Source organism: Fukomys damarensis, unplaced genomic scaffold, assembly GCF_012274545.1.
Source record: "Fukomys damarensis isolate Sample0158 unplaced genomic scaffold, DMR_v1.0_HiC HiC_scaffold_26, whole genome shotgun sequence".
In the NCBI taxonomy this organism is placed as follows: domain Eukaryota; kingdom Metazoa; phylum Chordata; class Mammalia; order Rodentia; family Bathyergidae; genus Fukomys; species Fukomys damarensis.
In genome coordinates this window covers 17,496,472-17,518,524 of record NW_022900938.1, presented here as the reverse complement: position 1 = coordinate 17,518,524, position 22,053 = coordinate 17,496,472, and the positions used below count along the sequence as shown (strand labels likewise).

The 22,053-nt window shown below is 38.7% G+C and overlaps 1 protein-coding gene across 1 annotated transcript in view; it reads right to left on the bottom strand.

The window, feature by feature from the left end:
* Ccdc141 (coiled-coil domain containing 141) overlaps window positions 1-22,053 on the bottom strand; it is a 189,912-nt gene that overhangs the window by 35,882 nt on the left and 131,977 nt on the right. The window contains exons 11-19 of the mRNA XM_010636779.2: window positions 20,959-21,100; window positions 19,133-19,252; window positions 16,787-16,978; window positions 11,865-12,044; window positions 6,488-6,667; window positions 5,841-5,966; window positions 3,161-3,349; window positions 2,087-2,266; window positions 38-187 (exon numbers count right to left, since the gene is read on the bottom strand). Of these exons, the coding sequence (XP_010635081.1) occupies window positions 38-187; window positions 2,087-2,266; window positions 3,161-3,349; window positions 5,841-5,966; window positions 6,488-6,667; window positions 11,865-12,044; window positions 16,787-16,978; window positions 19,133-19,252; window positions 20,959-21,100 (1,459 nt within the window). The remainder of the gene's footprint in view (window positions 1-37; window positions 188-2,086; window positions 2,267-3,160; window positions 3,350-5,840; window positions 5,967-6,487; window positions 6,668-11,864; window positions 12,045-16,786; window positions 16,979-19,132; window positions 19,253-20,958; window positions 21,101-22,053) is intronic.

Here is a 22,053-nt window from a genome sequence, read left to right as displayed (position 1 = left end):
GCGGCGCTGGGCCGTGGCCCTGTTCTGACGGCCGCACCTCCTTTATCTCCTCTCCTGTGGCTCGGAACTGCAAGCTGCGGGCCCAGGCTTGCTCGCGCTCCTTGGCTGTCACACGCCAGTTCCTGCAGTCCCCGTCAAGGGCCTCCATCTGCTGTTGCAAGTTCTTCGCAGAAACATTGGAGCAATTCTGCAAAGGAAAGATACATGAAAGTGACAAAAGGAACGGATGGAACTGCTGGGAGACAAATGCACTACCGACCTGCACTGTGAAGCTCAGAAATGACACTTTAAAAGAAGGTTTAGGGTCCTAATTTATTTTACCTTAAACATATTTGAATATAATTATTTCAGAAAGAAGCCAGACAGCCAACATTATGGAAAGACATTTTCAATCTCAAAGCTCTAGTTTTGAAGATTTGTTCACCATACCCTACTCCTCAGAGACACTATTCATTATAAGGTATAATTTTTACTTCAAAAGGCATAAAATATGCATTAGAAACATTCTGCTTCTGCACTATAATTTTCCTGTCAACTTGAGTTTAACCTTGGGTTCATTATGCAAGCACTCCAATCTCTACTTAGCACAGAGGGGCTGCTGGGTCAAGGCCAGAAGAGGGTTGGGGGACAATTTGCATTATTTGTACAAAAAGAGACATCTTACTTTCTTTTTCCTTTTAAAAAAATAAACTCAATGATAAAATAAAACTCTTTAAAAAAGAAAGCTCTTTCCTCGGAAAAGTACATTCTGTTATTGGCAACAAAAGCTTCTATTTCTTTCAGTTTCCCTTTAAAAAATATATATATACTTTAGGATCACTGCATTAGTGGATATCTCACAAGAACCTTAAAATGAAGTAAAATTTTGTTAATGTTATACATAAATGGAATAAATTATAATCTTTTCTCCCCTCCAGTGAAGAATGTAGAGAAAGATTTTTAGAAACATCATCCAGTACATGATTTATAAAAATTCGACCTGGAAACACTGCTATTTGTTTTAGTCTTCTCTGCTGCAATCTGTCCAGTGGGATAAAGCAGAACCAACAGCGAGTTCCCAGAGCAAGCCCTGGCTGGAACCAGGGGACTTGGGCTCCTCTACACTAGGCTTTCAAGGTTAAGTTAGCCAGCATCTCTGGGCCCCACATCCTTCCTTCATAAAATGAGTTTGCTAATTTAGAAAAGTTCTAGTAGCCAGGAGTGCCAGTGCACACCTGTAATCCCAGCACTCGGGAGGCTGAGGCAGGAGGATCACTATCATTTCGAGACCAGCCTGGGCTACATAGTGAGTTCCAGGTCAGTCTCAACTACATAGTGAGGCCCTATCTCAAACACAAAAAAAAAAAAAAAAAAAAAAAAAAAAAAAAAAAAAAATCTCGTATTTAGTGGTCTTCCACATCTGCAATGCTAAAGCAGTATTGTCCAATAGAAATATAATGTGAGCCATTAAAATAATTGTCATATTCCTGGACATTGTTGAAAAGTAAACAATAAATAATTTTATAACATACCTTATTAACCAAATATGTCTAAATATTATCATTCCATAAAAATGTACAATATTAGTGTGTTTTTCATAGTAAGTCTTCAAAATCTGGTATACATTTCATATCTTGAGCATATCTCAAATATAGATAAATCTCTATAGAGATATTTGATCTACACTATATTTCATAGGATTTACAATTTCAAATGTAGATTCACATGCACAAATTATTCCTGACATACTTAAAAGTTTTCCAATAACCATAATGAGGGTTAAAGTGTAAATTAATCCAGATAAAATGAAAAGATTAGTTCTTAGCTACATTATGAACATTTTAAAGGTAAAAACACAAATGCCATATAGCACTATATATGTCTCTTTTAAAATAATACGAGAATAAATGTATTAAATTGTGCATTCAAATTTTCTCTGTAAATTTTCTTCACAGGTGGTGGTAACTCATGACAAATAACTAACTACTCTAATGGTTTACTGTATGTTTAACCTTAACATATAATATGCAATCTGTCTGTTTCTTTCCTACTCTGGGCAGCCCCCAGTGAGACGCAGTTAGAGAACATGCTGCTGGACGAGGCTCACAGGCTGCTGTGCTGATGAGATGATTTCCACTCCTAAGGAAAGCGCCAGTTCATGGAGATGCTCGACATGTGCCTGCTTCTCCTGAGAGGGAACAAGCTGGGTCTGGGCTTCATGAGCATCGCCCAGTTCCTTCAGCTGCTGTAGAAACTCCAGTTCTCTGGATTTGGTGAGACGTTCCAGCTGGAATTTAGGGCATTAACAATTAACCTGGCTTTCATATGAAGATAGATCTTTAAAACCTACTTTCTGTAACATACTTTACTAATTTGAAAAATTGCTGCTAAGCTAATCTGTAATTATGAATATTATGGCTGAATACATGTTGTAGAACTATAAATCCAACAGGGTAACTTTGTGAGTTCTAGGAAGAATGGAAATACCCTTTTTAGTTGTAGCCTAAAACCTTAGCGAAGATCAAGGTAAACTGCTCTGAACAAACTCAGAGGTTATTTTAAAGAGATATCAATTAACCTCTAATTCTGTGCTAATAGAGGCTAAACTCTCCAATTTTTGTTGAAAGAGCAACCAACAAATAATATTCACTGAAAATCCCGTGGCAGGTACTTGAGTTTTCTGCCCTCAAAGAACTTATACTTGAGTTTAAAAACAAAGTCTACTTTGATTAAGAAGCAATTAAGAGTTGAGATGCTAAACATGCCATCTATGTTCAATAAACCATGTGAGTTTTAGGAATTTAGAAGAGAAAGAACCACTACAAATGAGGTAGATTTCTGGGAAGGAGGTGCAAGGTTTACTTGACAGGGAGGAGAGTGAAACATCTGCCAAGTAATGGCAACCTGAGAGTCAAGGTGTGGAGTAGGAGTATGTGCACCATCCTTAAGGGACTAAGAAGAGGGCCTGGGATGTAGCTCAGTGATTCTGGACTACGAAGAGCTCAGTTCAGGAGGAATGTAAAGGAAGATAGGGGTATGGTGAGAGATAAGTTAGGGGCCAGATTGCATAAGATTCTAATATCAGTTGAAGCAATTTGGCTTTGATTTATCACCTGATAATTAATTTTTAATTTCATTGTGTAAAACCCAGGATCTTGCAGAGAGCCATGGTAAGTCTTACCTCCTCCTTGACTTGATGGAATTGGACTAATTTGTATAGGATATCCTCATAATCCTGGATTCTCTCTGTCTGTTTCTGGTGGAGGTGAATAAGGTCCTTGAGCTGTTGAGCCTTCTCTTTCACAGGGGCTCCTTTGCGGCTTAGCTCTTCTGACTCTTTCATGATATATTGGATCTCATCATGCAGTTGCTAAACAAAAATGAAAACAATATAGGAATTCCAGTTTTCAGAAAGTTTTTAGTTTGCAAGTGACAATCTCAATCATGAATTATTCTCTCATTTATTAACAAATGCTTATTTTGAGTCTTCCCCCAAGTTCAGGTACTGTGCCTGATGCTTGGGATACATCAGTCCATCCTCACCTTCTCAGAAATTTATGACCAATACAAAAAACAGTTTGAAACCTAAATGGTGAAATGGGAAGTCTTGTGTTTTTACGGCACATTAAATATTCTAGTCATTTGTTAAGTAAATGTATTTGTGATATTTATGACACCCAAGATCACCTCTGATATTTAATATCAACTAGAATCAGATGGCACGGTAAGAGCACCAGCAGAGGACATGTGTGAAAATACATCAGGGAATCACTTGCACTCTCTGATAAAAGAATGATCAGAATGAACAACCAGCTGAATACCACAGTAGATACACTGTTTCAGAGTGGTTATCCCATAACCCACAAATAGCCACCACTTGCAGAAAGGGATAAACTGCCTTCCCTTTTATCTAGCACTGCTCAGATATCCCTTATAGGAACCTAGATTGTGGAAAAGAATTTACAAAGGGTGGACAACTTAATGGGGACGTTACTATAATTTTAAGAGTGGATCTTGTATTAAAGGTCAAAGTAATTGTTATGGTTATATCTGGGTGTCCCCCTCAAAGTGTTATGTGGTCACAGATGGGGAGATTCAAAGATCACTAGATTAGAGTGGGTGGATATGGATTAAGAGTGTAATACAGGGCTGGGGATTTGGCTCAGAGGTTCCACCACCTGCCTCACAAATGCAAGGGCCAGAAAAATCCCCAGTACCAAAAAAAAAAAAAGAGTATAATAGTGGGATTGAGAATGTGGAGGACAATGGAAGCCCACCCAGGGTGTGGGTGGCTCCAATCAATAGGCTTATAGCCAGGATGGAATATAAAAGGATAGAAAGAAGGCAGGCCTGCTTGCTACTGCTGTCCTCCACCTGCCATGTCATGAACTGTTTCTCCTCTGCAATGCCCTCTGCCTTACCACCCACCTTGGAGTCAGCTGACTATGAACAAATTGTGAGCTGAAATAAACCTTTCCTCCTTTAACTTTGTGCATGGAGTATATTGTCTCAGCAACCAGAAAAGTAACCAAGATAGTAATAGCAATGATTTAAGTTGAGATAATTTTCAGAAGACTGATTTAAATAGGGTCTTCAAGTTCAAATCAAGTACGTGGGCATCAAAAACATGCACTTCACAGTGACAGCGAAATAAATTTGTCAATGGTTCCTTATTACAGGAGTTTATACATGTATCCAGAAACATGTTCCCAAACAAAATGCAAGTAAGCGTGGAACACAGGGTATATCAGAAAACACAACACAGGACAGTCATGTTTTCCAAGAGTTTTGATGAGTTTCCTGTGGGTTACAAATGCATGCATGCATAGTCAGGGTGGTATATTTCTACCTAAGTTTTGTCTTAAGGAACCTATGTTTAGATATTTTCTTTTCTTTTTTCTTTTTGGTGCTGGGGATTGAACTTGGGTCCTTATGCTTGCAAAGCAGGCGGCAGAACCACTGAGCTAAATCTCCAGCTCTGCTTAGATATTTTCTAAAAGAATCTCAATCAGCTGATTTTGGGATTTTTTAAAAACAGCATTTATGAATCAATGACAGAAAGAAACATGGGTGTCTTAATTTAACAGCAAAATCCCCAAACCCAGGCCTCAGGGCAACAAGATTGGTGACCTGTTTAGGAGTTGTGCACAGCGAATATGTTCGGCAGTCTAGGGCCATGGGTGAGACTCTCCTGGTTTTATCTTTTATATTTGGAGGCTTTCTGAGATGGGTGAGAGAGAGCACAACAGAATCCTGGGATGGTGGTAGGGCCTGCAGGGCCAGTGGAAAGGGACACTAATGTTATGATGTGATTTCAGACATGACAGGCATCAGAGTCTCTAACTGGGATGGTGTCCCACCCTTGTTCTGTTTGCATTTAAAACATTCCCTAATAATCAGAGTGAATACATATGCTAAAGGCATTAATAATTTAACAACATGGACTAATCTTAAATTAAAAATAAATTCAGGATATTTTATGGCCTGAATGTTTGTGTATTATCAGATACCAACGCAAATAGGAAAGGTATAGCCGGGTGTGGTGGCGCACACTTGTAATCCCAGCACTCGGGAGGCTGAGGCAGCAGGATTGCTGTGAGTTCGAGACCAGCCTGGGCTACATAGTGAGCTCCAGGTTAGTCTCAACCACACAGTGAGACCCTGTCTCAAAAAAAAAAAAACAAAAACAAAAAAATAGGAAAGGTATAAGAAAGTATGTCTTTACAGTTGATTTTTAGACATGCAATGGTTTTGTTAAAAAGAAATAGAAATTCACCAGACCCTAAAATTAATTAGATAAACTTCAATGGAACAATTTTTAAATTTTTAAAAATTTCATTCAAATCTATCAATGTTTTCACCTGGAACTGTGGCTTCATTTCATTCCATTTTTTCTGCAAATCTGAAATGGTCTGGCGGCTCCCTCCAAGGTCAAGTGCAGACACGGGCATAAGTACTTCCTGAAGAAGCTTCAAGTTGTGAGTAGTCTGAAACAAACATTGGACACTCATGTGGATGTTTCCTCTGGCCTCTCCAGCAAATAAGTGATGGTCCTTCTAGAAACAACGTGGTGAGCTGTCAAACTTCCCTCTGAGCTCTGGTGCTAGACCACCAAGCACCCTTGTTTCCATTTTCCTTTTTTGCTTTTATCGTGGTAAAATACCCTAATAAAATTCACCACTTTTGCCACGTGCTACTCATGCAACCATCACCGTCATCATCGGTCCAACATCATCAGACCCTTTTCCTCAACCCAAACAGAAACTGCACCCATTACACAATTCCTTCTGCCTGCCTACCTGTCTGCAGCCCCTGGTACCTGCTATCCTGCTTTCTGTCTCTCTAAGTTTGGCTACAGGCACTTCAAATAAGTGAAATCACACAACATTTATCCTTTGGTGCCTGGTTTATTTCACTCACCTTATTGCTTTCCAGTTTCTATCATGCTGTCGCTTGTATCAGAATTGCATTTCTTTTTAAGGCTCAGTAACATTGCACAGTCCCTCACCTTCTTCAGCTGCTCTTTGAATGCTCCCAACTGCTGCTTCACCGGCTTGCACACGGTGGCTTCAAGCTGCCTTGCGATCCGAAGGCAGCTAAGTTCTGCCCGTCCAGCTTTCTGCTTTTCCATGGTATTCTCCACACTGTGAACTTTATCTTTCCCATTTGCTACCTCGTTCTCTTTCACCTGTTAAATTAATAATTCATTTAGTGGTTTTCCTCTCACAAGAGATACAAAAGGAGCACTTGAGTTCTCACCCATCTTGTTATTCTCTAAGGTTTGAAGGGCAATATAATGAATGCCAGGACTGAAAAATTTTGAAGTCAAGATTTTTTGTGCGTAAATTTAAAAGTGCACTCTACCTTCTATTTTAACAAACTAGTTAGAATACTCCAAAATCTCAGCATCCAGGAAAAGGAGGGAACAGATTGTTCAGGACCCGTTTTTCCTTTAAACTAACCCATTTTGTATACCCTGTGTTTCTCTGAAAATAAGACCTAGCAGGAAAATAATCAGTCCAGAAAACTAGGGATCAAAAGTGTCAGCACGAATCAGCCCATCCTTGCCTTACCTGCCTTATAGAGTAGCCACTGAACAAGAAGATAGTGATGACTGATAAGCCAAGGACAGGCTGACTGGGGCTGACATTTTTGACTTCTTATTCTCAAAGCTGATTATTTTCCAGCTAGGGCTTATTTTGAGGGGAATGAAGGATTACAATTATTTTAAATTTCCCTCAAATCTCCATTTCATGACTCTATCATGCTATAGAAGCATAGGTCCTAAATTCCAAGACTTTTCAACTTACTTATGTTCTGCGTGACTGATTTGGGGTATTTTAAATGTTTTAAACAAGAAGAAACTCAATTAGAGACAAAAGAATAATAAGGATAAAGAGTAACACAAAGTGCTTACAAGTGAAAAATTTATTTTGCACTAAAAGGGATTTTTTTACTTTGATGGTTAGTTTTTTTCAATCACTTCTCAAATTTCTAATACATTTCTATAATCAAAATGACAGTGATTGATGGTGTCATACATATTTAACAGGAGTTTTTTAGACATTGGCTGCTTTAAAACAGTTTAAAATGTTAATATTCACTTCCATATTTTCATATTAGGCATTAAAAAGTTACAATTAAATGCAAAAAAATGCAGTTCCTACATGAGACCTACCCTATGAATTTGGGGATCTAATTACAAAATGATGTGATCTGTTATTGTGATTAAGATTTAATCTGTAATTAAGATTTAACCAGTTATGAAATACTAGACAATACAGCAGGAATAATTCTAAATTATATTTTTATATATGCTATACAGCTAGGGCATCTTTCACATATTATCAAGCTATTAAAGTATATAGTCTTTCATTCTGAAATTGCACCATGTGAATGACAACTACAATCTGGAGAACACAGACAGCCAGAATAGAGTTTCTTGATGTCTAGCTACATAGCAGGATTTAGGACAAGTGATTTTTGTGTTTGGCAGACTTAATATTTTGGCCCCTCAGAAAGACTAAATAATTTTTCTGCAGTCTAGCTAGTAAAAACAGTGCTCACTTTACTTCTGTGTAGGGCATGGAAATTTCTGTCATAATCCAGTGTAAATAAACCACTAAATTATCCATTTTCCATCTATATTCATGAACAGTGACTAGTTGCTGATGGGTTCCAGATACCTTGGTAACACTGGGCTGGCCTTGGATAGCACTCTTGGTATTCACTACTATAATAAATTGGCAGTTTCATCTTTTAGAATTATGGTCTAAATCAATTTCTCTGATCTTCATGATGTTTGGATGAACCAAAAGTTTTCTCAATTTGAAGCATGAAATTATCAGCCATGGCAACAAAACCTCACTGGCACAGGCCAGCTGGGCTTCTTCCTTCTCACAAACCAACTGGTCACTGTACTGCATCAGTAGGTATTTGTCTGAATGTCTAATGATCCCAGATATGAAAAGGGGAAAAGTGTTTTACTTCATACCTCAGAATGTCACTAAATCAGTAACTATCACGTGAATTTTAATTTTTATCAATAAAAGGAAACATTTATCCTGACAAGGGTGAAAACTCAGAGATAAAGTAACCATATTTATGGCATCAAAATAAAAGCCTACTAAGATGTAATGACACAATACATGTCTGAGAACTCTGAGAATTTGAGTATCGTAAAAACTCAACTTTGGGGCCAGGGATTTAGCTCAATGGTTCTGCTGCCTGCCTCTCAAGCATAAAGTTCTGAGTTCCATTCCCATCACACACACACACACACACACACACACACACACACACACACACAAAAAAAAAGCCACTCAAGTTTATGACTTGGACTGTGTTCCTATTAGATCTTTTTTTTTCTTTTACTATATCAAAATGCCGCATGACCTTTATTAAATGCCTCATAAAACAGCAACACACAAAGAAGAAATAGAAAGCCCACCTTTGTCAATCAGAGACAAGTGTTGATGAACATTCTTGTGTGTAATCTTCTGGTTGTATAGTTACACCTACAGAAATGCATACCTTCTTTCCTGGGATTCTGCAGTTGGGTAATATGTTTTTCATTCAAGAATATCGCTTTTTAAATTTTTATATTAATTATTAACTAAAATACATACTAACTTACATCATTATATTTCATATCTGCACAGTTCATCTAACTACAATTTATGCAATCCCCTATTGACAGAAATCATATTCTGTTTTTTAATTCATTAAGTTTATTGGCAATGCATAAGATTCTAATAAGATTACTGACATTTAGAAATGGGAAGAAAGGAGCTAAAGGTGTAGGGAAGGAGGGATGGGTAGGGGAAGAGTAAAAAGGGAAAAGAAAAAAATGTGAGAGAATGAAAAGATGGAAATAAAGTGTTTGTAGATGGGGAGGGGAGGAGGGGGTGAAGGGAGGGCAGGGACAAGGGGGAAAAATGAGAATCAAGACCTGTCATGTGGAGGTACAAGATCCCAACAATGAATGTAAGTGTACTGTATCCCTAAAATGTACCAATAAACTCGATTAAAGCTGAAAAAAAGTTTATTGGTATATTTTAGGTACATCATGATCACATTCACGGCTGGGAATCTGTACCTGTATGTGATATATGTTGGTTCTTGATTTTTACCCTTCCCTTCCCTCCCACTCCTCCACTCCTCCCTATTCCTGCTACAGATCTTTAAAAATGAAACTAAACTTGACTACAATCTTAAACATTCTAAATAAGTAATAAAGGACTTCTGCTTCTGGTAGGAAGGGAGAATGGTACTCCTGTTGAGAACAAGCCTCAGACCTGGTTGTGGTGCAGAGAGCACTGATCTGAAAGGAGCACACAGCTGCTCTGCCAACCAAAAGTAGCAAGGCTGAGACTCCAAAGGGGAGAATCAGAGCATAGTGAGCTCATTTACTTATTCTCATCTTCTCCCCAGGGGTAGTTTTCAGTCTGCATAAACAGAAAGCTGATGATCATGATGAATCCAGGCTCTAGAAAGAGATTAATCACGTACCAAGGTAACAAGAAAACTGCAACTTTCAGTTTCTGAAAAGTCTACAGAAACTAGAAAGTCCAGGCAATTACAGAAAGGAAAATGGTCTGACTGTCAAAAGGGGAGAAAGGATGGCTTATACAAGTGACAGATGTGTAAATTTCATATTGACAACCAGTGCAATAAATCGTCATTTTGTACTTTGTGAGCATTTTGGAAAGAATGCCTTGATCACTAAAAGTCAGCCTGATGTGTGTCAAATAATATTTCTGTAGTCCATAGGATCTCAGCTATACAGGCCTTATTTTGAGCTTATTTGAAGATTTTTTTCCATTACAGACTTAAGAAAATGATTATGAAGTCATAGTTCAATTAAAGTGCTGTTGGGAGCATTAATAATTGTTTAAAAAACTAGTTAACCAATAGATTACTTCATAAATTGGGACATCAATCTGCTTTTTAGGCATTTCTATTAAAGAATTAATTACAGCCATAGAGGTTTTCTTGGCAAATCTACAAAAATAAAATCAGGAGAGAAATCTAATATAGTAAATAGGTCTAAAATAGTTTAGCAAGATGGAAGTGTGGGTGAAGAACAAATGAAATCAAGTAAGAATAAATATACAGGCTCACATTTGTATAAAAAAGATGAGTGGCTGGCATAAATATAATATGGGTGAGACCTGGCCTGGCTGAAGCTATAACAAAAAGGTTATGTGAGTTTTACTCAGCCACAAACTTAATATAAAAATAGCAAAATGAATGGCTGGGGATTTGGCTCAGTGGTTCCACTACCTGCCTCGCAAGTGCAAGGACCCAAGTTCAATCCCTGGTACCAAAAAAAAGAAAGAAAAAAAGATAAGTTTAAGAAAATAGCAAAACAAAATTATTGCTAAAAAATGTTAGCATCATCTTGGGTCTTATTAGTAAACAATAATGTCACTATGCTGCAGCTGTACTTGGCTTTCAGGTTGCATTTTACAAGTTGCTAATAAATGGTAGACACGTCAGTGGAAAAGGACGGAGAGAAAAATTAAGCTGCGTCACAAATAACAGAAAGATTTGTATGTTCTTAGCTGTAGAAAAGACTCATATTAGACATAGCAATTGGTTGCAATGTGGGAAGGAATTTCACATGTCAGAGAAATTAAATATGAATACCTTTCTGTCCTTGTGTTGCAAGGGTTAGAAGAGATAGGAAGGGATATTTATATGAATTTTTAGATGCATTTAAATAAATATGGTCGATTTAAAAATTTTAAAAATAAAGTTTCTAGAGCCAGGCACTTCCTAATAATGAAATGAGCACTTTTATTAGGAAGCTAGTTGACACAATGAAAACAAGTGAATTAACCATCAAGAATTCTAGGGAAAACTTCATTTGCATCAGAGGTGGATGTAAGAATCCTAGTAGATTTCACAGGTATACAGTTACAACTACCAAGTTTAGGGTATATTTATAAATGCAATGGAGCATCACTGTAGAAAGATCTGCTAAAGATCTGAAGAAGATTCAAAAGAATTTTGAAATTCTTCAAAATAAAGATTCAGCCCAAAAGTTGTTTTAGCCACTGACAAGTCTGTACAGACCTTGTTGTGTGCTCTCAACATCACTCAGGACTTTGGGGTGGACTTCTGAGGACTCTGTCATAATAACAACATTGCATTTGAATTACACTTTTTTCATAACAGTTAAATAGTCTTCTCATTATGAATTAGCAAGGGCTCTATGACCAAGTAAGCATAGAAATGTGGGCTTCAGGACTGGTCTAGGTTGAATGAAGTTAAAAGGGCTATGGAAAACAGCACCGCTTCATTAATAGACACTGAGCTTCTGAATTTATGATTTTGACTTTGATAAGTAATTCTTGCAGAAAATGTGTTAATGTTCTCACCATTTTTATTAAATTAAGGAACTCAAGCCCCAGGTCTTGGGCTAAAAAACTCTTCTTTAAAAATAGCTGCCACTGCTTCTCAGCTGAGCCAGACCAACATGTGGCTTTAGCACCAGCCTCTTCTTTCTGAGGGATTTCAGTTTGATACAATTTCTTTAGACTCTGAAACTGCTCCTCTACCTAAAAAGGGAGACAATAAGTGAAAGTTATGAACATGTAAGGAAAAGGAACATAGATTCCAGTAAAAGCATATATAAACAATTAGAGTGAATTCTTTAAATAATTATGGAATATTGTCACTTTACCGAAAAGACACGGGGGTCTGTTTGGACACAGACAGAACTACCACTGGTTAGTAACCTGAGCTGACAAGACTACTGTCCATAATAACTATTTATTGTACCCACTGTCATATTCACATATTATATTTTTGTGTATGTTTTGCAGTTTGCCAGGCTAGTGGTTCTGTTTGAAGCTGAGTTTCATAAGTTAGAAGAAAAACATGTAGAAAATCAAGGAGTGCAGATATGTGGGTCAGTGAAAGACCCTCAGTAATCAGTAGGTCAAAATTTATTTCTAGTCCATGATAAACCAGGATAAAAGTGTGCTAATACTAGTTTTCTGTTTAAGTATTAATATAAAACTACCTCATGAGCTAATCGTAAGATACATTATTTTGCCTCTATTAAATTATATTTTCTCATATGCTAGCCAATGTTACTAGATTTTTAAAATGACTCTCCTCGAGCAGAGTTTATATAAAATTAAATGTGTAGCAAGTGACTGGGTGATGCAGAAATAGAGATTATTTGACATAGATTTTATGTATTTTCATTAATAATGAATTGCTACTAAGACAACTCAAAGGGCTCATAATTCTTTGATCAACTGACACAGAGTAAGAAATTTCAGGCAATAGTCAATATATTGTAAAGGTTGTGACAACACTCTTAATTTGAATGAACTTAATATGAGTGCCTACAAATAGAGCTCAGAAGTAGCGCTCTCTAAGTTTCCATATTCCATTTATTTGTGTCTCTGCTTTATTGACGCTTGTGCCATCGGCTCCGGTCTCTTCTATTTAGTCTTCATGATCCAGCCAAAATGCTGCGAATATTCCCTAGTAAACAGGAATCACTTATTTCCTTGGCTACCAAAAGACAAGAGGGAATTATCAGAACATATAGACAAGTCTACACACAATGGTAGAGATGACCATGCCTTTTTATAGAATAAATAGGGAGGAGCTCCCCTTGGGGGTGACACTGGACCTGTTTTGAAGAATTGCCCAACATGTGAGGGAGTAGAGGTGGATCCCAGGTGGAAGAAATAACAGCTGTGAAAGCCAACTGTGAAAACACTGGCTGTTTCAGAGGAAAATAAATGATATTGGGGTGAGTGAAGTTCAGTTTGCCCAAGCTGGGTGGTAAGAAAGTGGTAGAGGGATAATAGTGCTCAGATACAGCCGACCAAAGTTTCAGCTTGCTTTCTGCTGTACCCAAAATGATGGTGACACATTTTCATTAGGAAATCAGTGCTTCATTGGGCAGCTATACACTGCAGGTCAGAGTATCAATATGACCAAAAGTCAGTTATGTGTAGTACTCCAAACATAAACTTTAATGCATGCTTTTTTTCCAACTATTCATAAAAGACTCCCCAAATCTACATGAGGATACTGTCCGTATAGGAATTCATTTGAATCCCTAGTTTATTTTTAAGTGCATCAATGATAAGCCTTAACATTTTATCCATTTTGGTAAAAAGTTATTGGCAATTTGCCTCACTAATTACATGTGTTAAATGACCCTGAGTTTCAGTAGGTAGCATGATCACGTTTGCTTTAGGGTGATATTATTCCCCAAAGAAAGGAGAGAGAGAAGGAAGCAGAACGAACAGGTGGAAGGTGACTTCCTCACACCAGTGAGGGAGGATGAGGACTTGAACTGAAAAACCATGGGTCCAAATGGAGGGGGTGGGAATTCAGAAATCTTTCAGGTTGTCTCTGTGGACAAAAATAGGACAAGATGGCGTTTGAAACGGGAAAAATGGAATAGTGATTAACCTTCAGTTTTGACGTTTCCTAGCTGCTTGATATTGCATGCCTAAGTTCAGGGGGCCTTTTTCCTTCATTTATCAAATGAAGATCATAGAAATATAAGGATTAAATAAAATCAAGAATGAAAAGCACAACGCATGATGTAAAATAAGCACTTACTGAGGGAACGACTGGAAATGACTACATTTCTACAAGACTGATCGGATGGTGGCGTTACTGACCCAGTGCCAGAATACAGAAGGAAAACAATATTGAGCAAAAGCTGGTGGTGGTGTTTCACTGAATTTGAAGAGCCTACAGGATTTACAGGTCATTGAAATCCTTAGTCTGAAGCCTAGGAGAGCTGGAAATGAGGAACTACTTTCGAGTTACTGGAGAATTAAAATCACAGGAGAAAATGTTATTTCTCCAGAGAAAGTGAGTGCCATGTGCAGAAGAGAGCGGAAACTGGGACCTACACACTTCCAGAACTAAAACGAGAAACGCGGTAAGAGAAGGAACAGACAAATACATGATTCCACTTACATGAAATATCCAAACAAGGCAAATCTAGAAAGTAACATGGTGCTTGGCTGAGTTTGTGGGTGTGAGCACCCTTCTTTTGAGGATTTGGGATACAGTGAATTAGAGTGTTGTGCTGGTATATAAATATACCAAATATCATAAAACGGTGAATTTTATGCTATATACATTATACCTCAGTAAGTGTGTTTTCTTAAGGAGGTGACAGTGGGTATGTAACTGGATTAAATAAATGCTCCAGACAGCCCAAGGAGGACGGAGACTGAAAGCGCACCATTTCATTTGTCTGCCACAAGGTAGCTGATGAGAATATTTTCAATGACTGAAAAGACAGCAAATGGCAGGGCTGAAAGGGGAGCAAACTGAATTGCAGGGGGAGGAAGGCTGGGAGGATGAGCAAGCAGGGGCAAGAATGTCATCTCCCTGTTCCACATATTTATATGCAAAGGAAAGAAGAGTGATAAGGAGACAGATTTGGCAAGAGCGAGACTGTTTGAATGTAACTGTAGAACAAGACAGAAAGAAGCAAAGGAAAAGGAAAATTAAAAATTGAGAGGATGGTGAAGGGATTCCAAGGGAAGAAGGAGCACACAGGAGTTTCTGATTAGACCTGGACACGAGCAGGGATGTCCTTCATGTGAGCCAGGGGAAGTGTGAAATAGGAAGTCAAGACAGTGAGGTTCAGTGGCCTCATTTCTTAGGGTGTGTGAGGAAGACATCAGATGAGACTTAGAAATGGACGCGGGTAAGATGCTTGAAAATCACTACCAAATGGGAGCCAACTAGGTAGCATATGGGGAACCCAGCTGAGGCAAAAACCCGTAAATCTGTGACAGCGCCAATCGGCACAATCCCACGATTTGCCTTAGGAGCGTTTGGAAGATTGGAAAGGGAAGCTGAGCAAACAGAGCGTTGGACTGAATTAGTGCTGGGAGTTGGCAGAGTTAGTCCTGGTGGAAGGCAGGGAAATGAGGGGACGGGTGGAGGGACAGCAATGCGGAACCACGGCTGGTGAGGGGATGGGGAAAGGCAGAGGTGAGGGGAGGAACAGACTGGGAGCATTGCCAGGATTAGAAGGACGCACACCTCTGCCAGGTAGGAAGAGAGATGCGGTGGGAGCAGGGAAGCTGAAGGACACAAGGTTCTTCCGAGTAAGCGACGTTTGCAGATCTGACGCTTCACCTCTGGAAGCTAACAGCCAGAGTGGGCCGTGGAGTGGACGCTTAACGTAAAGCCAAGGAGGTACGTTTTTGGCAATGAAGATGCAGAAAGCAATAATTTATAATAGTTTCTCCAAAATTGCATGTTCTGAATAAAAATATTCATCATCAGGCTGATCCTCAGTCATAATACCTCTGCAAAGCATGAGAATTTAGGGTCGCAAACTAAAAGGAAGTCAGAGATGACAAACTGTTCAGAAAGACGTGGAAAAAGAAAAGGCAGGTACCTGGGATTTCCCGGGACTGCACAAGAACTTCCTCCAGAGAAGTAAGAGTTCAGATTGGACAGAGGAGATGGGTGTAGGCGGAATAGCGGTGGGAGGCAAGGGTGAGGGACTAAGGAGGGTGGGAGTGAGAAAACAGAAACTGAGATCACTACCTGCCTCTGGATGGCAAGCCCCTGGAATAGACCTAGCTGGTTCCCTCGAAATCAGCACCTGTCTGAACTCACATGGGGTGCAGCGCAACCACGGTTAAATGAGGCTTTTCTACTACTGACACATCTTCAAGAAACTAACCTTGGAGAGGTGAAATCATAGCGTACGAAGGGGGAATAGGAGAGACTACCTAATATAACCACGTCAAAATAAAGCCCTAAAAGAATCTCAGAGAGGTAGCTTGTTAAAAACTATCAGGCAAGTCAGATGAGAGACTAAACCAATAGCCTATGTTTTTACATGGTTTAAATCAGTGATGGTGAACATGTTAGAGCTTTCAATGATATAAACAGCCCACTGTGGCATGCACGCCATGGGGTCACTACCACTGGTTAGAATGAACCACACTAATTCCTTAGTAACCAAACAAATCTACAATTTAGAAGATGATTCTTTTCCAAATAATCTGGTCTACATTCAGGATACTGTACATATGTATAAGATGCAGTAAACAGCATTAAAATACTTTTTTGTGCATATATCTACGCACATGTGGATTATTTTTTGGTGAAACAGCTTCCTCTTTGAGCCTGTGGTACCTTGAAGAATAAAGGGCCTGTAGAGAGTGTGCGTACTGTGTACAGGATGTGGGACTGTTCATCGGGGAAGAACTCACGTCCCCACAGGAAGCACAAAGATGGGCCAAAGCCACCTTGCTGTTACAGCTCAGCGTGCGTACCGTACCTCCTCTGATGGCTTTAGAAATGCCACGTAAGTTTGAAGGACTCGTGACCTGGAGCTGATGCTCTGGCCAAGTACGTCTAATTCTTCTTCCAGCCATTTAGCTTTAACAGAAAGTGATGCCACTTCATCAGGCTCAAATTCATTTTCTTCTGCCATGATTTCTGCAGCTGCCTCTAATGCATGTGACGTCGCCTAGGAAAGGGAAGCACAAGAGGTCAGAAGCTGACAGGGGAATCATGGACATTCACATTCCATTACCTTCCGGCACAGCCATCTATTACAATTATTACTTGAACTTGTATGAGAATTTCCTCCATAAAATAAAGGCACACCTCTCTAAATTCTCAAAAAAGTAAAAAAGATACTTTAAAATGGACACCATCTGAAGTCACTGTTCAGCTCTATCAGCTACATGTTCTACTTAGGGCATTTTATTTTCTATGTCACAAACAAGAATAGTTGATACAGGAATTTCTAAAACAAAAAAAAGGAAAGAATATTTTAAATACCCGTGAAAATTATTGTAAGAAATTTAACACATACTTAAACTAAACTTGTCATACAAGAGATAGCAAACTTACAAAACTTGTTCATTTTTAATTCACTAAACACCAAGTATCAATTATGCAATCTTCCATAAATCTCTATTGAGCAGAATTTTTAAAGATGGGTAGGGAACAGCTTACATCTTCAGCCTAAGCAGTCGAAAGGACCAACAGATGTGACCTGCTCGGATTGCTGTCCTAAGTCGCCTTGATACCATTTCTGGCCCACAGACTCTAGTCACTGATTGAGTGGGTGAGTGGGTATCGTAGGTATCACATAGATTCAGTCATCTGCTGGAGAACAGCATTTCAGTCAACGATGGATTGTGCCTGTGGTAATGGTGGTTCCTTTAGAATGTAAAGGAGCAGAAAAGCTCCCAGAGCCCAGTCGTGCCTTAGGTAACATAAGGTCATAGTGCGATGCATTATCGATATGTTTTGATAGTGGTAGTAAAAAGCCTACTGTACTGCCAGGCATATGGAAGTATAGCACATACAATTAAGTGTAATATGTATCCTTACAATGAAAATGAGTGATTATATCTCTGGTTTCTGTTTACTATATTTTATTGGTATTTTAGAGTGCATTCTTCTATTTAATATTCAAAAAAGTTTACTGTGAGAGTGTGCCTGATTTTGCCAGCAAAACACACATACATACATACATTTCTGGGTTGCATAAAGGTCATATAGAGCGATTGACCTTCCCGGCTAGGTTTGTAGGAGGACAGGCTGTGATGCTCCCATAGTGACAAAATGGTCTAACGGCACGTGTCTCAGAATGCGTCCCCACCTTTGAGCAACATAAGACTGTACAATTGCCATAGAAACAGCCATGTAAAATTTCATGTGAGAACAAGCTAAGAATCAAGCAGATGAAAGAAAAAAGTTTCATTCTCATTGTAGGAGAGCTTCCTTTCCTACTTGTGTTTAATATGCTTCCCGAGTACTCGGCTGAATGAAGCTAATTGTAATTTATAAGCCCTGCTTCCTGGTCGCACTCAGAGAAAAGGAGCAAGAGATTTCTTTCCAGGCAATCTCCATCTTGCTTCTAAAATTTTTAAAATAAAAAACAAACTGTGTTCCCATACAAGTTTATTTTAAACCTTTTCAATAATGAACAAAAACTGCTCTATTTATAAAAATATTAGTGTGCCTGGGTTTCCAGTGGGGGTGTTGTGTCTGAAGGGGTCCCCTGCTGAGGAGAGGACCAACTGCTTTTCCTGCCAAGCTGGACCTACATGAGCCAGGGAGGAGAGTGACTTGCCACCAAACCCTGAACTGGCCGCGACTTTGGGGCAGGTGTGCGTGGGGGGGGGCACCAATTCCACATCCCGTGGGAAAAAGATAGGAGGGAGCCGGAGGAGGTGCCAGGGTACAGACGGCATTAATGTCTCTGAAGATTGGGTGTGAAGTAAGGTTGTGTCTTGCAACAATGCATGCTGCTTCCGGTAATTTTCTTTTGTGACTTAGCATACAATCACAAATAACCTTTGAGAAGTCCTTCCGCATCCCAAAACGGAATTTCTAACCCCTTTCAGGCAAGGAAAAGGAGCCAAATGAGTGTTTAATACCAAGCTTTGTAATGTTGGCTTCAGTGAATTTAAATGTACTAAAAACGCGCATATAAATATGAGTAACTGAGACACATATAACAGTACGAGCTTTTAAGTCATTATTTAACATATACTAATTGAGAAATGCAGCACTCGAGAGATAGTTAAGTTATATAATTGTGGAATATTTTAAAAGATCATATTTACAAAATCATGACCATAATGATAATTCTCATTTTATTTACCTTGGCTTGGATATCTAGTTCCAGATATTTATTCAGAATCTTCTCTGATTCAGAAAGGCTGGAACCAACATCCATCGCACTGGAAAGTACTGGACTGATTTTCTGAACCGACATTTCCACCTTCAGGAATAAAGGATATATGGCAATTTTAATAATACATATCTGTGTATATAGATCTATATATATGTAAGGAAAATGAATGATTTGCATATTCCCATTATGCTTCAGAAATATATCATTTTTAATCTGCAAACAGTCTGAAATATTTCAGAATTTCACATTTTATTTTTAATTGATTTTATTGGTACATTTTAGGTATACTATAGAAAGACATTCATCATTGGAAATCTGCACCTTTACATAACTATCTTTGGTTCTTATTTTTTTCCCCATTCCCCTGCCCTCCCTTCAACCCCTCCACTCCTCCCTATTTACAAAGACTTTGTTTCCATGTTTTCATTTTCTCATATTAATTCCTTTCCCTTCTTTCCTCTCCCCTGCCCCTCCCACTTCCCTGACCCCTTTGCCCCCTTTTTTCCTATTTCACATTATCTATTATGCCTTTTAGTCTTTATAGAGTTTCATAGTTTCATAATGCTCCTTTTCATACGAGGCAATACTAGTGGCCCATCAATAGAGGGTATATCTTTAAAGATACAATATTTATTTTATTAAAAGCACTGAGATACAAACAATCATCTACATACTGTAAATTACCTACAAAGGCTGAAAATATACTTGCTAACACATCAACAGAAATAAATTAATCTGTAAGTTGGATGGGACAAGTTTATAGGCACATTTAGAAGTAGAGATCCAGTGCGTAGGTGCTGGCTCGCAGTATGGGCTGCTATATTTAGAGCTGAGGGGCTCTGGGAAGCATCATCCCTGTGCATGTCATTTAATGGGTCAACCTGTGGAATTGTGATTTGATCTTCAGTACCCATGGATCGATGAACAAAGCGACCACTGAAAGGTTCTCCTCTGTTCATGTTACTTCTTTCATTCCTTTGCTCTATCCAGAGTCCATGTCCCCCAAGGTTAAAGTAGCTATGAATTGGGAGGAAGACACATTCCAACAGTTGTTTGCATTCCTACTGTGTTTCCTACCACCAGCAAATTAGCTCAAACTAGGGAATGAGGCACCACTGCGGTCTCCGTATTTGGAATCTCCCTGGACCCAGTGTCAGAAAAAGGCTCAAGTTCCCAAGTTCTGGATGAATAAGAGCTAAGGAGGCAATTTAAATAGAGACATTGTTACTTAATGTTCTCTCCTGTGAAGCCTACCTAGTCTACTCAAGCATATACTGTGTGTACATCCACTGTATCTGGTGAAAATACCACTGAAGATGTGAGTCAGCCTCTGTAGGGTTAGCATCACTGGAATATTAAGTTTTTACTCTGTATCTGAACTAATAAGTAACTTCTTGTTTTGTCAAAGTGTAGGTCCCTGTCTTTACTGCTCTTTGAAAATAGGAAATAAGAGGCCTCTGTACCAAAAGAGTGTATCCACTCAGCCGAGAAGAGGATTTTCCCATGTATGCTTTTATGCAGAATGAATAAATCTCTTGCACTGGTCTGTTCAATAAAGTATGGTCATGAAAACTTATTCCTGGATTAATATTGGATTAGGTATTTATGTGGGAGACAGGATGGTTAAAGAGTAATACTGAATCGTGACTATGTCCAGCTGCAGGACCTAACGTGGAATAAAAGAGAAGCCTAAGGAGATGAGCCCCTCTCCTCCCACCACACTCACAAACTGCAGTCAAAATACCGTCTACGACCACCAAACTGAAAGTTTACGGTTCATTTTATGAAACTACCTTCCTGAGGTAACCCTCCACCGAGGCTGTTATTTGCTGTTTCTGGAGAGCCAATTCCTTGTGCGCTGAACACTGCTGGGCAAGAAGATCCACGCGTCTCTGCATGCACCCCATTATCTCGTGGATGCCACTCACCCGAGAGCTGCGGGGAACAACCAGCTGTTAGTTCAGACATCCCTGCCAGGGAAGCCCCGGAGCACAGAACACTTGAAAGTGGATCTGATTTTCACGACAGTTATGAGTTGGTAAAATTTATTTAGTTATCTGCTTTAGGATCATAGAAGTCAAGTAGCTATACTGGTACAGCAGAGAGCAAAACCAAATTATGTTCTTTTGTTTTAACTCAGGCAGTCCTAAGGGAAAGGATGAGTTATGGGTTTTGCAATGGGCCTAATCTTTTCTTAGGTTTACTTTCAATATTTCTCTGATATATTTTGAGAAGCTTATGGCAAAAAGCACAGTATGTTTGCCAAGAGTTTTCCTGAGGGTATTATTTAAAAGCTTCATTTATCTAAAGATGCTCTTTGAATAGAAATGTGAATCAGCCAATTAACAAAGCATTTACTAACCCAACAGGGTAAAATATTTATATCACACGAAGGTCCCTGTTCACGATTATGGATGCTTAGGGCTGTATTCATGAGATGAAAACCAAGTTATCACCAATAATTAGTTATCAAATATAGTTGCTCATAAAAAACCAAGACTCACATTATCATTTTTTTACAAGTGCTACCCTCATGAGACAAATACCGTGACCAGAGAGCTCATAAAATGAAAATGTCTTTAAAATAATGAATGAATTTGAGTTGGACCCCAATGTTCTAATCTGAAGACATCTTAACACTTTTCTAGTTCAAAGTGAAGATACAAAATAGAAGACAACAAAATGATGCTGTTGATGGAACAAGTACTTTTAATTGTAATCTGTTCTTCTTAAAAATTAATTTTATGGTACATTTTAGCTATACATAGTGATCATAGTCATCATAGGGAATTTGCACCTGTATAGGATATATCTTGAGTCTTCTTTGTTCCCCAATCTCCTGCTCTTCCTTCAACCTCTCTTCCCCTCCTTATTTACAAAAGCTTTGT